The sequence below is a fragment of the Camelus bactrianus genome, chromosome 2 (assembly GCF_048773025.1).
Source record: "Camelus bactrianus isolate YW-2024 breed Bactrian camel chromosome 2, ASM4877302v1, whole genome shotgun sequence".
NCBI classification, from domain to species: Eukaryota; Metazoa; Chordata; class Mammalia; order Artiodactyla; family Camelidae; genus Camelus; species Camelus bactrianus.
This window is the reverse complement of record NC_133540.1, coordinates 136,479,091-136,495,170: the sequence shown is the minus strand read 5'-3', so window position 1 is coordinate 136,495,170 and position 16,080 is coordinate 136,479,091. Positions and strand designations below refer to the sequence as shown.

Below are 16,080 nucleotides of genomic sequence, written 5' to 3'. Positions count from 1 at the left end.
CAGATTTAATTCACAAGCACAGAGGTCTCATAGAAATGGGATCTAAGAAGTGGGCGAAGTAGGCAGTTTTTATACCTTTTTTTTAGACAAAGAAACAATAAATTTGAGAGAAGTTGACAGAACAAGGAAATTTAGGTTTGATAGCTTATAGTAAGGAATTTAAGCAAAATTTGGGTTTGGGTAATAAATAAGTAAAATAAATAACAAGATTTGTTTTCACAGGCTTCTTGGTCCTAATTTCTCTATCTCTGTAGATAAGGGTGCCTTTCTACCTCCTGTATAGGGAGGGCACCTTTCCATGGGAGACTTATTTCCTGCTTTCAGGGAGACAGAGAGGAGGGTCAAAGTGTCCCTCCTGCATGGGCCATTTCTTAAGGAAATTTAATTCTAAATAATCATCATGCTATTGAAGCACATTTGGGTGGCCTGCCCTGGGTCCCAAACAAGGTCTTAGCAAGAACACTTGGATCACTTGCAGAGGGTTTAGAGAGCGAGAAACAAAACCATTATTAATGTCAACTGAAATTTTAAAATGCACAACATAAGATTTTCAGCTTTATTCGGGGACTTTATTGAGGATGATAGCTCAAGAGACAGCGTGCCAGTAGCTCTGAGGAACTGCTCCGAAGAGGTAGGGGAGGAGTCAGACTATGAGAATTTGGGGCTGGGAAATACATGTGTTAAGCATATATTTTGGTAAAAGATTACTGCTAATCACCAAAAAACCCAAATATCTCAAAATAATGATTTTAGTGCTTATCTATGTGCGGGAAGATGCAAGAATCTGAGGTCATTGAAATTCTTCCTACACATCTTAACTGTCTAGGGGCCCATCTATCCAAAATACAGAACGCTTCATCCTGTTTTTCCCACCCTGAATTCCTTTTGGGGTGTAATGTAGGTCAGTGGCTGCAGTGGCTAAAGACTTGGTCCTTGCTGAATAGATGGAAGGCAACATTCTTTGTTTTACATTAGTCGCAGATGATATTGGAAATAGACAGATTATTAAAACTGAAAAGAAAAGTTTGCATGCTGTTGGATACAAAATTAGTATACCAGGTCAGTAATAGTCTTTAAACTGGCAACAGCCAAATAAAAAATAAAAACTTTTAAAAGACAACATTTACAATAGCCACAAAAACTAAAATACATCTCAGGGAAAAATCTTAACAAAAGTCATGCAAGATGCAAGACAATTACAGAGAAAAGTATTAAGCTTTGTTGAAAAATGTAAGACCCAAAAGAGAGAAGTAGACCTATTCAAAATTAACAGGACAGCATTATCCCCAAAGGAGCCTGCAGACTCAGTGTGATTCCAACCTGCATCCTGGCTAGGTTCTGCAGGGCACATGACCATCTTGTCTAAAATGCACGTGGACAGGGCCAAGAGCAAAATTTTAAAGGAGGATATTGGACATGCCAATCAGTAAAAAAAAAAAAAAAAAAAAAAAAGAGTAACATAGGAGGAAATTTGTGTAAATGCAGACGATTAGTGTATGTGAGTGTTAGGGAGGAGAAAATTTTCCTGCCTTCTAGGTTCTTCCAGCTGATCTGAGAATTAAATTGACATGAGGCAGATTGACAGGAGACACTCTTAACAAACGGAAACGTTTCTCACAAAAGGGTAATTCCTATTTGGTTTTCAAAATTTTTCCCATATCCACTATTTCTTAGAAAATAGCTAGCTTGAAATAATATGCCCAAGAGACACATTTTGGGGTGGCAAATTTGCTCCCCTACCTGAGTGATGATGTTATAACCACTTAAAAATAACAGATTTAATAAAGGCACTGAAATAATTGGCTTAACATGATAAAAAAGAAAAAGTGCAAGAAAAGTTAGCTCTTCATACAATAAAGATAAAGTGATACAGGAGATGGATGGTTGGGTGAGTGACAGATAGGCGTGCACACACATGATGACAGATTGAACATGTGACAGTGTCGGGGAGAGTAGCTCAAAGGGAGGAAATGGTGCGTGTGCTGAGCATGCACAAGGTCCTGGGATCAATCCCCAGGACCTCCTCTATAAATAAATAAATAAACCGAATTGCCTCCCCCAACCCCACCCCCCACCCCGAAAAATGAAAGTGTAACAGCGTGATCACAGTTCAGCATACAAAAGTGGAGTCAGGCAGTCACTGAAGACCTGGTCTCAGACATGTCCCTGCACCACAGAAAACTTGCATTTTCTCTGAACTCAAGGACACCACCAGCTGTTCTCAAAACAATATTTGCTAACTGCTGCCAGCTGCAACCTTATGGTCTCAAGGTCTCCCTTATAACTATGGGACTATTTCAACCCCAACTGATCCTTATTTAAAAAACACCCTCACGTGCTGCCAGCTCCAGTCTTAATTCTTGATAAACTACTCATGTAACTTAACTGTAACCTTGCAGACTTGGCCTTCGCACACCTCCCTATCTTTGAGGTCTGGCAGAACACAGTTCAAGGGATTCTCAAATCTGTGTCTCCTGGGCTACAGTCCTAACAAACCCCAAATAAATGCTTTTTATTTTAATCAGGTCTCATCTCAGTTTCTAGAATTTTGATTAACACATGTATACGTAATAATAAAGGATAAAGTGAGATCTCTACCTTACATGATAAATAAAGATAAATTCCCAGATGGATTAAAGGCCTTGCTGGGGAGGACAGAATTCAACCCCTGCCCATATTGAGTTCTTGTCGGTAGACTAATAATAAAATTGGCAAAAGACAGATTAACAAGAGAAAAGGAAACGAAATTCAAAAATTCTCACAGAAATAAGACCTACGTACTAGCCAAAGCAGGCATCAGACATTAAGGGTAAAATGCAGTCGCTGACCTACATAAATTGGTGAGGAATTGACAGAACAAAGAAGCTTAGGTTTGAGAGCTCAGTTAGAGAAGAATGTAAACAGAGTTTGGGCTTAGGGTAGTAAACGTAAAAAGTGACGAGGTTTGGTTACACAGGCATCCCAGCCCTAGTTCCCTGTCTACCTTCAGGCCCAGAGAAGGTGCCTTTCACGTGAGAGGCTTATTTCCTGATTTCAGGGAGCAGAGAGAAGGCTCAAAGTGTCCCTCTCACATTGACAGTTTCTTCAGGAACCTTAATTCAAAACAGTCAATATGCCATCAAGGTACGTTCTGGGGCAGCCTACCCTGAGCCCCAACAACCTAAATATAAAAGCAAAACGACAAAATCTTTACAAGAAAAGGAAAAATATCTTCAAAACATCAGGATAGGGAGAATTCCTTAAGCGAGAAACAGGGAGACAAGTGTCAACTTTAAAATGCACAACAAACACGCTGAGTTTAAGTTTTACTCAAGGCCCTGCTGAGATCTGCAGCCCAGAGGCAGCGGCTCAGCGGCTCCGAGAGTCTGCTCCCAAGAGGCCGCGGAGAAGCCTGGTTTATGTGCGATCTCCGGCTGGGGAGCAGGTGCAGTCAAGGGCACGTCCTGGTAAAATATTACTGCCTTTCACAAAGGACCCATCTCTTGCGGTCAAGATTTCAGTGCTTTTCCATACACGGGAAGACACAAGAGCCTGGCTTCATTAAAATTATTCCTGACCTGTGCATCTAACTCTCTAGGGGCCAGGTTTCCTCCTGAGTCCCCTCAGGGTCTACTGCCTGTCAGCACCACCTCGGCAGACGGCTTAATCCTTGTTTTCTGTATCACAAGCCAGAAAGGAAAGGATTAATACGTGCGATTTACTTTTTGACAAACAGATGGAAGACAACTCCACTCCGTGATGAGACACTCCCGGAGAAGCAGACCCAGGGTAGGTGTCATGAACTCCTAGAAGTCAACAGGTGGAAAGACCAGCACCTGTTTTTGACGCTGGGGAGAAAGAAAGCTGAAGTTGCTGAGCAGTCGGCACCTCACTGGACAGCCCTGAGATGCTGCTTCCCAGCCAGCAGCCGGAGGAAAAAGTGAGGTGGTTTCTGAGGGAGCTGAGGAAGATGGCCCTAATTTGCCAGGGTGGCAAGTCGTGCTGATCCCCATCGGGGAACCTCAGGGTGACGCTTCCTGCAGCTCCTGGCAGAGCTGAAATGCCACACCCCACATCATACCTGGGCTTGGGGCCCAGAGAGTCCTACCTGGGAACAAGACAGGTAGGGGTTTTGTTCAAGACTCAACATGACGGTGGAAAAGGAAATGACCTAGGGCTGGCCGTGGGGAAACGCTAACTGAGCGGAGGGCAGCTGCCTGAGCACACCGGTTAGAACGGGAGAACCAGGGTTCCAGGAAGCACCACCGACAAACCTCAGAGACACAGTGCTGAGACTGACACAGTACAAGCGATATTATAACTTACGAAACATGTGTATGACCAGAATGTGTCTCTCAGATATATTTTGTCTTCATGCACAGTTCCTGACTCACAGTTCCCAAAACTCTTGGAATTTTCCTACCGGTAAGAGGGATGGGCGCTCATTTTGTTACAATGTTTGGTCTCTCGTCTTCAGTTTCTGAAAGTCCTTTCCGGGCCACAAAGGTGAAATAGCTGTCTTGTTCCCTGTAACAAGCCCTCTCCATCACTGTTGGGTTTATGCTAATGAGCTGACTTTTGGACCCCACCCCCAGGGTGGGGGCTGGTTGCAGGAGAACTAGCCATGTGATCAGAGGTTTGGAACTTTCAGTCCCATTGCCCCCACCCCACACCCCTATTTCTGGGGAGGGGGGACGCTGAGGTTCAGTCAGTCACTACTGGCCAACGACTCAGTCAATCGTGAGTGTGTAATGAAGCCTCCATAACCGCCCGTCCCCACCCCTTCCCCTCAAAAAAAGCACTGTTTGGTCCTTTTTGGAGAGTTTCCATGTCAGGGAACCAGAGAGTTTTTATGTGCCACCGTGCTGGCCCCCAGCTCCATGAGGACAGAGGCTTCCTTGTTCGGGACCTCACCCTGTGTATCTCTTCATCTGGTTGTCGATCCGTATCCGTTAATGCCCTTGAATAATAAATTGGTGATCTAGTGAGTCAACACCAGGTTTTCCAGAGTTCCGTCAGCCGTTCTAGCAAATTAGTGGAACGACCCCAGGGGACCGTGGGAACCTCTGATTTGTAGCCAGTCGGTCAAGCACAGGTGACTGGACTTGCAGTGGTATCTGAGGTGGAGTTGCAACAGAATCTGAGTCTATGCCAGGTTGGTAGTGGGGAGTTGAGCTGGATTCTCGGACACCCAGCTGGCTTGAGAGTTGCTCAGTGGTGTGGAGAAGCCTCCACCCACACTCGCTGAATTGGGTCCAGGAACCCTTCTCAGTAGACACCACTATGTGAAGTTTACAAAGATACAAAACAATACTGTACAACATGCAGGACACAAGCTTCTGTGGTCGAAGCACAAAAAACACCTCCAGGAGTGACCTGCAACCAAGTGGAGGTGGGCGTGACCCAGAGCATGAGGGGAGTTTCTGGAACCTCGTATGTTTAAAGGAAGAAGAGAAATGGGGACCAAAACAGAGAATGACACCATAAACCGCGAGGGTTTTGTGTTACTTTTTATGGCGGTGCAAACTGAATCTCGAGGGTGGGTGTGCGTGTCTTACATTACGTTGCAATTTATCATGGTTACTGCTTTTCCTGATCAAAATAGAGGCCACGTGCAGGGAAGCGACCTGCCTAAGTCAGACTGGTCAGCAGCAGCTCCCCACAAGCAGCTGTCGAGTCTTTGAAGTGTGGCTTGTCCAGGTTGAGATGTGCCTCACACATAAATACAACCAGATCTCTGCACTTAGTACAATAAAAAGCATGTAGAAATCTCTTTACTCTACAGCCTCCCAAGAGTGAGCACAAGCTCTTGAATTAGGGCACGTGGCAGGGTGTGGGGCACCCTCGGTCCCTGGCATCTGCCCCAGTTGGTATTTGTTGAACAAAAACTGAAATGAATTAGTAGATGCTGACTTGAAGGGCTTGGGGACCAGCCTAGGGATGGAGCCACTCAACCAAGAAGACAGAGGTGTTGAGTTTTGAGAAAAGGCTGACTTTTGGGTCCAGACAACCCTGAAGGGGCAGTGAGCAGGCAGTAGGCAGAAAGCACAGAGGTCTGGAGGGAGATGGAGGTTGTCCCACTGTCCACTCCACACCTGGGCCCACAAATGACACTTAGAACAGAACCTTGGTCCTGCTTGTGCCTAGAACAAGGCAAGGGGCCCTGGCACCAAGAAGGACTGCGCTCAGGCCCTGCTCCCCCCACACCAGCCCCAACCTAGGCCCACGGCATGGCCCGAAACTTCAGTTCTTTCTCCCACCTGTAAAGTGACTGTTTTCCAGGATTAATGGAGGCAGTGACCCAAAGTGCTGGACACACAGGGCCTGGCCCACAATGAGCCCTCACAACACATTAGCCATGGATCAGGTGACCCCTGAGCCAACAAAGAGACAGTGGTGTGCAAGGGACCCTGGAGCTGGGCGCAGGCTCTAGAAAGTCTGGGTGGGTAGGCAGCAGAGGGCGTGACCTCTGGCAGCCCCCAGGGAACGGGGTGGGGACAGCAAGAGGCAGGGAGGCCAGGCGGGGCAGAGCTCCCAGGCACAGGCAGCTCCACAGGGGCAGCGAGCTTCAGCGTGGGAGAAGTGAAGCCCAGCATTTTAGGAAAGAGAGCCTGAGTTACACCCAAAGGAGAAGCAGCTCCCCCGGTGGGCGTGCTGGACGGAGCAGGAGGCCCTGCCGCCAAGGGCCTGCCCAACAGACGGTCCTGCAGATGGGTATGCGAGGGGCTCCCAGCAAATTCAGTGTCCCAGCAGGGCCAGTTCACAGGGGTGGGCACAGGGTCCGGGGTGGGCACACACGAGGGGAACCGAGGCCGAGACATGGAAGAACAGGTGGAAATAAAGCCGCTAAAATGAGTGAGGCAGAGGCCAAGTCTCCGTGCTGTGGTTTTGGGGAAGGCCCGAGGGGTCCTGACGGAGGAGCAGATCCTGGTCAGAGCAGTTGGGGGCCGGTCACCTGCAGAGTCAAGCCTCCCAGCTGAACCCGGAGCCCTGGCACCAACACCGCTCATGCCCAATCAGCCAGGAAGAGAAGAGTGACCTGTTCACAGCGACTGGGCCTGTTTTCTGAAAATGTCTGCAAATAAGACAACTACAACTTATTTTCAGAAAACTTTTTCCCTTCAGTAATTAGTTTTAATGTTTCTGGTTTGTTAGAATACTGATCTGACAGATGACCTGGCTCCAAGTCTTTATGCCTCCCACGCAGCCCTGGCCAGGGAAGGGATACCGGCCCTAGGGGTCCTCAGCTGCTTCCCTGGGTGGGAAGGAGTCAGCAGACCGCGAACCTCCACGAGTTCTGTACAGGGTTCAGTGTTGTTCAGTACTGTCCCTCCAAATTCTTGTTTTCTCAGGACATGGCCTCATTTGGAAATCAGGTCTTTGCAGATCACTCTGGACTACAGTGGACTTAAAGCCAGCAGGTGTCCACAGCCACCAGAAGCCTGTAGGGAGTCTCCCTTGGAGCTTCCAGAAGGAACCACCCACGCCCACGCCCACGCCCACGCCCACACCCCGACCTCGGGCTTCTGGCCTCCAGACCGTGAGAGAGTAAAAACTGGCTGTTTTAAGCCATACAATTTCTGGTGCTTTGTGACAGCAGTCACAGGAAATGAGTCCACACTCCTAAAACGTCCAGGCCCTGAGATGGTCCAGGCCCATATCCTGGTGGCCCTTCCCCTCCTCCGGTCTCATCAACACAGGCAGATTCACTTTCCCGCCACCTAGTGTGTCCAGGAAGCACACCAGCCTCAGTCACCCACCTGTTTATTCTCGGGGCCCCCACACGGGAGCCCCTTGTCAATTTGCCCCCAGCCCCCTGTGGCTCACAGAGAAGGGCCAGGTCCACGAGGTTCTACTTTCATTCAGAAAAAGGGCAGCTCTTGAAAGTTCCTGAGTGGGACAGCATGATCTGACCCATGTGTATAAAGAGTGGAGGTGAAGGCATGGACCAGGCTTCAGGGACAGGAACAGCATAGGCACCACAGCAGGGGCACGAGGCCGAGCCCAGGCCTGGGCAACAGCGAGCAAGGCCATCCAGGTGCTGCGGGAGGACCAGAGTGGCCAGAACTGCTGGTCTGCCCGGCCTCCTGCCCTCGGTGTATCCCAGGTGGCCACGGCCACACATCACGGGACCAGGGAGAGAGAACACAAGATTGCTTTGCGGAACCACCAGGTTTTCTCCCATCAGTCACCCTAAGAAGTGCTTAGAATTCAGGTTGGGGGTGTCATGATATTTGTGCACTATCTTCCCAAGTTAAGTTTTCTTTTTCCATTTTGGTGGGTTTTTTCTCTGTCAATTACTGGGCTGAAAAGCAGCAAATTAAGGAAAGACATTGGATCACCTAGAAAGTAAACCAATGGACAATAGGCTGGCTGCTGCCTCTGTTTCATATAAAAATAGGTATACAAGTTTATAGAGTTTATACTTACTTATATGCCAGGATTCATTTACTTAGGGTTTCTCACTTATTAATTTTCTTCCATATCCTGGTGAGAAAACAGTGCTTGGGGCAGTGGTAACCTTGAGGGCACTGCTGGACAACGTGGCTCAGAGCGGGAGCTGGGCCCGGAGGCCGCCCAGAGGTCAGCACCAACCAAGCCGCAGCAGTGTGTGCCCGGCCCCCCCAGCCACCCTGACCCCAGCAGCTCTGAAGTGGCTTGCTGTGAGGGGCCGGCCTCTGGGTAAGGAGTTGTCCCACCAGCCTGCCCCACCCCACCTGGATGGACAGGGTTGCGGGCCTATGTGCTGCTGAGCATCCGCAACAAGTTACCTCCAGGGATTGCTCCCTCGTGCATGCTCTACTGGCCTGTGGCCGGGGGTGCATGGGGGATGCTGGCCTGGCCCTCAGACTCCGCCAGGAGGCTGTGTGTGTATGTGTGTCCCTGCACGTGTGTGTGTGTTTGCAAATACGTGTATGTGGGGGAGTGTAAAAGCTCACCTGCATGTTCACACGTGTGCATTTGCGTTTGTGTGCATTCCTATGTGCACATGCACTCACTGTGCTGCCATGTGTGTGCATGTGTCACACATACCTGTGTGCACGTGTGTGCAGCCATATGTGTGTATGCACGTACCTTAGAGGTTTCTATCTGCACGGCGTCATGACACCAGCCAGGAGTAAAAACGTTGATCGCCAACAGTTCGATCTTTACTACAAACACCGTCTGACTGATTTTTTAAATTAAATGATTGTTTAATTGAATATCAGTCAAAAATTCAGTTGTGTGTTCAAATTTGTGTTGAAAGGGCAGAGCAGCCCCTCTGGCTAAGGAAGGCTTGTACACCCAGGCACCTGAGACCTGGGAGTGTTCGTACATCAATCTTCAGAAAACACAGCTCGTTTGGCGACTGTGTGATTGGGCGAGGAGCTGTCCCACCAGCCTGCGTCATCCGCACTGTGTTCACTAAATTATTCCCTGAGAGGTAAACAAGCTTTGTGTTTAGCACAAACTCAGCAGCAGGCCATGTGGAAATGCTACAGTGTGTTGACTTTCGGTGTCTCATCATGACGTAAACTCTCGGTCTGGCCTCCGCCAAGCCAAGACTTTATTATTATTGTGGGATGTAGGATGAAACCTATTTTAAGAAAGCTCCAAGAACTAGCATTATTTTCCCAGAAGCATACAGAATCAATTCTAATGACTAACTTAAACTTCCAAAAAGTAGAATAAATGTGAATAAGAAGCGCTTGTGAGTTGGCCACCCTTCAAGGAACTTGACTCGGCCACAAGGAATTTCGTCCCAATAAGAAGGAAGCTTAGTGGTTTTGAGATTCTCCACTTGTTTCCCTGAGTACTGATCTCTGAGACAATCTGAGTTTAGGGATATTTGATATTTTATTTCTTCTAGTAAACTTTAAAAAATAGAGCTCTGGTATTCCACATCTTTGTATCAGCCTCTATAAAGTGGGGTTAACAATATTCATGGAGTTAGAAACACATATTTTGAAAGCCCCATCTAGTTTCATGGTCATGTATAAATGATAGGGGAAACGCAGCTGTCTGTGCCCCACTGATGCTCCCTGCCATCTTACCCCATCCTGCCTTCTCTTCCATCCCAAGGAAAGTCTGCAGCTTTGGAGAGATCACTGATTTTGTTTGCAAATTTGAAAGAATCTTAAGATATCTAACATTTTAAGCTATACAAACTGTGTAAGATGGAACACCTCAGAAAACAGGAAGGCTGTGGGAAGGTCTGAGGTCTTATGTCTATGCTGCCCAAGTATTTGCTCTGTCCTCACAGCTTCTGACCAGCAACCTTCTACCGGAGCCCACTGGCAGCCTACACGCAGGCCTGGCCACCACCTCTGTGTAGCTCTGGGAGGTCAGCCTTGCAGCGGCCGTGGGAGGTCTCTGCTCCAGGAGTCTGGAAGAGCCCTGCTCAGGAAGCAGGAGATGCCTGGCAATGCCTTGCTGACTTAATCTAGGTGGATGGGGAGAAGTCCTTCTGCTGCCACTTACCACGTTTTCTGCTTCGGTTGGTAGCCAGTGGGCTGGGGGTTGTGGGGGCAGGAGAGGAGCCCTAATGTCCCAGTATCTGAAGAGGGCTGTTGATGAGAACCCAACAGACTGGCCATGAATGATTCTTTTTCCTCTGATGGCTTCAGCATAACAGGAGAAGCCATTGCTCATGGGCTCTGTGATCAGAATTTCCAGTTCTCTTAGGAATTGTCCAACATCCATGCAACATGTTTGCACCTCCACCTCCACTGAATTGTGACAGGTCTCCACTTCTCTGCTTGGAAAGGGGGCCGCCTCTCTGGCAGCCTCTGCTACAGCTGGGCGGCCCAGCCAGGTCTCGGCTGAGTGGGGCCTTGGTCACCTGGGTCCGGGGAACTCTGCTTTGGGTAGGATACCTGGGAGCTGAGGTCTCACCCTAGAGCCTGCTCCTGGAAATCATGCCTCCAATGCTAAATCTGGCTACTTTTTCACAATAAGAAGTGGACCCCAATAGTCTCTGAAAATATTACACAGTTATTTCTTTAGCTTTTCTCACCTCAAGTGTTTTGTGTTGTGTTCACTCTACCAGAGCACTGGGTGTGTCTCCAACTCCTGCTGGAGGCACATACCATGGGGGCCAAGGTGGGGCTCTACTTAGAGCACGTTCAGAATTAGCAGAATACCTGCCTGGTGCCACAATTCCAACACATGAGAGTTGGATCACCTGTTCCCAGGAGTCAGAGCCTGCATGGCTCCCAGCCAGCCCACAAGACTGGATGGAAATCCGCTTCATCGTCATTTGGAACGCATTTCATATTGTGTGTGTAAAGATGAACACGTGTGTATCCTAATGATTTTAAAGTATGACCTTCGCATCAATTAAGGCTACTTAAGGGGTATATTTCAAGGGAAATGCTATAATATTCAAAATTACCAGATGAATGAATTAATCAACAGGAAAATAATCTTTGCCAAAAAAGTATGACTGCGATTTTCCAAAATAGGACTGGATTGTTCATATGTATTAACCAAAATAAGCTCAGCTTTGCAGTAAAAATCCCACCGCCAGTTTCCAAAAAAAGAAATGTCTGGGACCTGGTATACACACAGAAAGTTAGCCTCAGAAAGAGGTTGGATTTAGTCAACCAGCGAGCAGAATACAGCTGTTCAAACTCAACATTTGTCTGACCAAATTAAACCATTCTCCCCAAACTGATTTGTGTGTAGACATCCTCTAACCCTAATTTGATGAATATTTCCAATAACATAGCAATTAATTTAATAAAGGAACTCACCAATTTTAAATTGCAATAAATTTACCAAACATGTTCACCGTTTATGGAGAGCTTTACAGTAAGAAAGTACCAACAAGAGCAGGCACATCCGTGTACAAAGTGGTGCTGTTGCTGCGCTTCCACCTCCTTCCCGAAGTACCAGCTGCTTTGCCGTTCTGTCCTCTCAGCGAGGGTTCCTCCCGCCGCAGAATCACGCTCGCAGGGTGAGCTCCCACCCGGGGCCTCAGAGGGCGCCCGGAACTGACTTGCCAAAGAGAAGTGCGGTGGGGGCGAGCCAACCCCAAAACATTTATTGTAAACTTTAAAATGGAATCCGGATATGAACAGACACAGAAAAGAAGAGAAACCTCCCAGACACAGAAATGATAATACTGGAGGACCAGTCTGGTGGCGGGGAGCCCTCCGAGGCGCTGGGCCAGACTGCCCCGGAAGATGCAACGCCACAGAGCGGCCTGGCTTTGCGCCCCGCGAGGCCCTGTCCTCCCTCGCTGCGGGGGCCGGGTAGGGAGGCGGGCTTGGTCAGTTCGTATCGGCCCGGAGAGCTCAGCTGGCCCGGCTCGGCTCCCAGGGGCGCGCCGCCTCGCAGGGCGGCCGGCAGCAGTAGGGGTAGGAGGCGTTGAGGTCGGGGTCCGAGGGCGCGTACCCTGGCAGCTCCACAGACGGGTGCCCTCCGCAGCACACCTCCACGCCCGCCTCGTCAAACGCGTGGAAGACGCCCACGTTGATATAGGAGACCGCGTGGTGCGCTGCGAAACCCGCGCAGTCTCCTGGGGCGGCGAAGTCCGACTCCTCCGGGGACAGAATGGAAGCCTCGCTCGGCCGCGGCTGCAGTCGGCGCCCCCGTCGGCCCCGCCGGCCCCGCCGCGCACGGGAGGCCGGCGGCTGCGTGCGAACCCCCGGGCCGCCGCGGGGCCGCGCCAGGGCCCGGCCTCCCCTTCGCCGGCCGCGCCGGCCTCGCCGGGCCTGCGAAGACTTGTAGTTCTTGACCAGCAGGAGGCTGAGCAGGCCCAGGAGGCACTCGAGCGAGTTGAAGACGGTGGAAAGCACCAGGCCACGCTGGTAGTCCTTGAGCTGGCGGCACTTGGCGGACGTGGCGCTGTCCAGGGTGCTGCGGACGCGCGACGCGCCGGGGGCCGGGCCGGGGACGGCGGCCGGGGTGCCCGAGGCCGGGCCGGTGGCGGCGGCCGGCGCGCGGGGGGGCAGGCAGTAGTGGGAGTACTTGCGTTCCACTAGGGACACGGTGTCGCCGTCGATCACGGCGCCCGCGAAGGCGCTGAGGACCCCGAGCATGAAGACGAGAACGCCGAGGAGGAGCAGGTTCTGGCTGTTCACCGGCCCCGAAGGCCCGGGTGCGCTACCCGGCTCGCCCGGCGCGGCCTCTGGAGCCCCTGCTGGGGCCGCGGGAACCCCGAGCCCCGGGCCCGGCCCCGGCCCCGGCCCCGCGAGAGGCGCGTCCCGGGGCCCGCAGCAGAGCAGGGCGGCGCCAAGCAGCGAGAGGCCAGCGGCCAGCAGCAGCCCGGAGTAGAAGGCGCCGGCGGCCGCCCCCAGCCGGAACGGCTCCCCGCGCAGCTCCGAGCCCAGCGAGAAGCACTTGAGGCCGACGGCGGCGGCACTGAGCGCGCAGGCGAGCAGGAGGCAGGAGGAGAGCGCGGCGCAGGCCCCGCGGACGCTCCACTTCATCCTCCGCGCCCGAGCCGGCCCGCACCCCGCGCGCCCGCCGCCGCCCGCCGCCGCCCCCGCCGCCTGCGCCTCCTCCCGGCGCCGCGCGGCCGGACCGCCGGCCTCCTCCTCATCCTCCCGCGTTCTCCCGGGCCCGCGCCGCCGCCGCCGCCACCGGAGCCTGCATCCTCCGCCTCCCGCCGCCGCCGCCGCAGCCCCGCGCAGGGAACCGATGCGGCGCGGAGGACCGCAGGGCGCGAGCGCCCCCTCCCCAGCCCGCGGCGCCCCTCCCAGGACGCTCAGCTTCCCCCACCCCGCCCGCGGCCCTACGCGCCCGGCCCAGGCGCCGCCCTCCTCCGCCCCACCAACCCCCGCAGCCCCTAGGACACCCCTCTGCCGCCTCCCGGAGGAAAGGTCCCCCCTCGCCGTGTCTCTCCGCCTTCCTCCCCCTGTCAGCGCCCCCAGCAGCTCTGGGAGCGCCACCCTCCACCCCTGGGCTCTCTCCCCTGATCTCCCCCAGGCCCCACCCCCAGGACCTCCCACCTCTTGTTCCCCTGCGTTCGCGCTCCCCAGGTCACAGGGCTGGGGTCTCGCTCCTTGCCCACCCGCCTGCCAGAGGTCAGGAAGCTTGAAGAAGTTAGCTTGGGGTGCAGGAAGTGGAAGAAGAAGGGAGCCCGGGTGCTGAGGGAGCTATGGGGGAGAGCCTGAGCGCGGGACAAGGGGAAGGGGCGAGTCTGGGGGAGAGGGGAAGAAGGAAGGGGGAAGGGAAAGCCCGCGTGGGGAGGAGGTTTGAATGCGGGGGTAGGGGGAAGGGAACAGGGGAGCCCGGGGGAGGAGGGGGCCCGGGTGCTCGGGGGATGAGGGCCGGAGTCTGGATGCGGGGTCGAGGGGAGGGTTTGGAGGAGGAGCTCGGGTGCTGGGACCCTCCTGTGCAGCCTGGGAGGTCGGCTTGGCTCGTGTGAGCGGGGAGGGAGGTGGGGGGAGGTGGGAGAGGTACTGCCAAACTGGAGGTGAAACCTCAGGCAGGACCTTGGATGAGTCTCGTTGGGCTTTAGTCTAAAGAGCCCTTGTCGGGGATCATGCAGGAATGTACCCCCCGACGCGGGTGCGAGGGAGTTAATTCATCAGGCGATTCACGGCTAGCGAGCAACGCGGGGGAGGGGGCTATGGGGGTTGAATCCCCTCGTTCCGATCTAGGTGGACTGCGAGGTACTCTTGGTGGGCGAGAGGAAGGCGTGAGGGTGGGTGGGGCGTGGGAGATGGCTTTCTCCCTGGCCTCTCTGGGCGCCCCCATCGTCCTCTTGAAAGGAGACCTGGGAGGGATGCCTCTGGAAAGCCCTCTGAGGTCCCACCGGGCCGAGCGGCTGGGCCTGCGCCGGTGGTTCTTTGCACACCGTCCCTGCCGCTGCAGGAACGAGGCCGGGGAGCCGATGACTCACCCTGCCGGCTAATTGCAGCGTTAAATAACTTTGCGCTGGATCCTGGGGAGGCAGGCGCGGAAGCAGCTAGGGAAAGCGCTGGGGGAGGAGGGGATGGGAAGGTGAAGGGGTGCTTTGAGAACACGCCCCCTTTCCTGCCACCCGCTTGGCCAGTCCTGGCTTGTGGAGACACCCCCAGAGCTCACAGCGTCCGGTGGTGCCCGGTGAGCAGGGGTACGAGCCTCCAAAGGTCCCTCGCGTCTGGAGAAAGCTGCGCCCACATTCGCCAGGCAGCCCGCGCGCAGGGGCCCCTCGCCCACGTTTCACGGAAACCATCTGCCCAGGGAATGTATGTGAAGTCCCTTCATGCGGCTCTCTGGACATTTGCGTGGGACTGTCTTGAACGGCAATCGCTGCGACAAGGAGCAGGTTTGCTGTATTTTTAGCAGGGAGTGCAGATTTTAGAACATCAGCTGAACCTCCTCGTTCCGTGCTTCTCCTCATGCACGACGACTTGCCAGAAAAGTCGGAATAGTGAGCCTTCTTCCACATTTATGGTGTATGGATTTTAAAAGGACAGTGTGTAAGTCAGCTTGTATAATACTCGTGGCACCCACGCGCGAGCTTAGTTGCCATGAGCTGACTTCCAGTGATTATTTCGGTTTCCAGGGAGACGAGGTTTGCAGCCACCTCCGCGAGGATGCAGCAACTCCTCCATTCCCAAAGCCAGGCCCTCCGCAGCCAGATTGATCAGGCTTTGCAGGAGGAAGTGAGCTGACGTTGGCAGGTCCTGCGCTTGGCCTCTGAGGCGGCCTGGGCAGACCTGGGGCAGGGCCGTGCTGGGAGGGGCTCTGAAGCCGCTTCACTAATCAAAGGATCTGTACTGGACAGGTCAGTGGTTTAGTATTGATCCGGAGTCTGGCCTCTTCTCTCCTCCAGAGCCCCCCCCCCCCCCAGCCCCTCACTAGACACTTCCGCCCCACCCCACCACCACCCTGTTCATTAACCGGGCTGTGCCTCTTCCTGACGCAGGGCCTCGGCGTATGCTGTTCCCTTTTCTGCTGTATGTTCCCTTTGCCACCCAGCTTCGGCCTGCTCATTTCTTAGATCTTAGCTTCACCTCACCTAACAGTACCTAACTTTACTGGGTGCCTGCTGTCCGGTGTACGCTATCATGAGTGCTTTCATGGGCTGTCTTATTCAGTCCTGGCAACAAAAACTGTGCACGTGAACCTGTGGTCCTCACAGAGGCTTTCCAACAATAATCGTGTGACCTGGGAGACAGGACT

At 52.9% G+C, this 16,080-nt stretch overlaps 1 protein-coding gene across 1 annotated transcript; it reads right to left on the bottom strand.

Annotated features, from left to right (window-relative positions):
* Positions 1-11,059: 11,059 nt before the first annotated feature.
* On the bottom strand, positions 11,060-13,563 carry TMEM271 (transmembrane protein 271). Its single transcript, XM_074375254.1, has one exon. The coding sequence runs from the start codon at positions 13,392-13,394 to the stop codon at positions 12,258-12,260; it is 1,137 nt and encodes a 378-aa protein (XP_074231355.1). The 5' UTR covers positions 13,395-13,563; the 3' UTR covers positions 11,060-12,257.
* Positions 13,564-16,080: the final 2,517 nt, after the last annotated feature.

Bases quoted from the DNA above. Each gene is read 5' to 3' on its own strand.
- TMEM271 (XM_074375254.1), bottom strand. From the start codon at position 13,394: ATGAAGTGGAGCGTCCGCGGGGCCTGCGCCGCGCTCTCCTCCTGCCTC.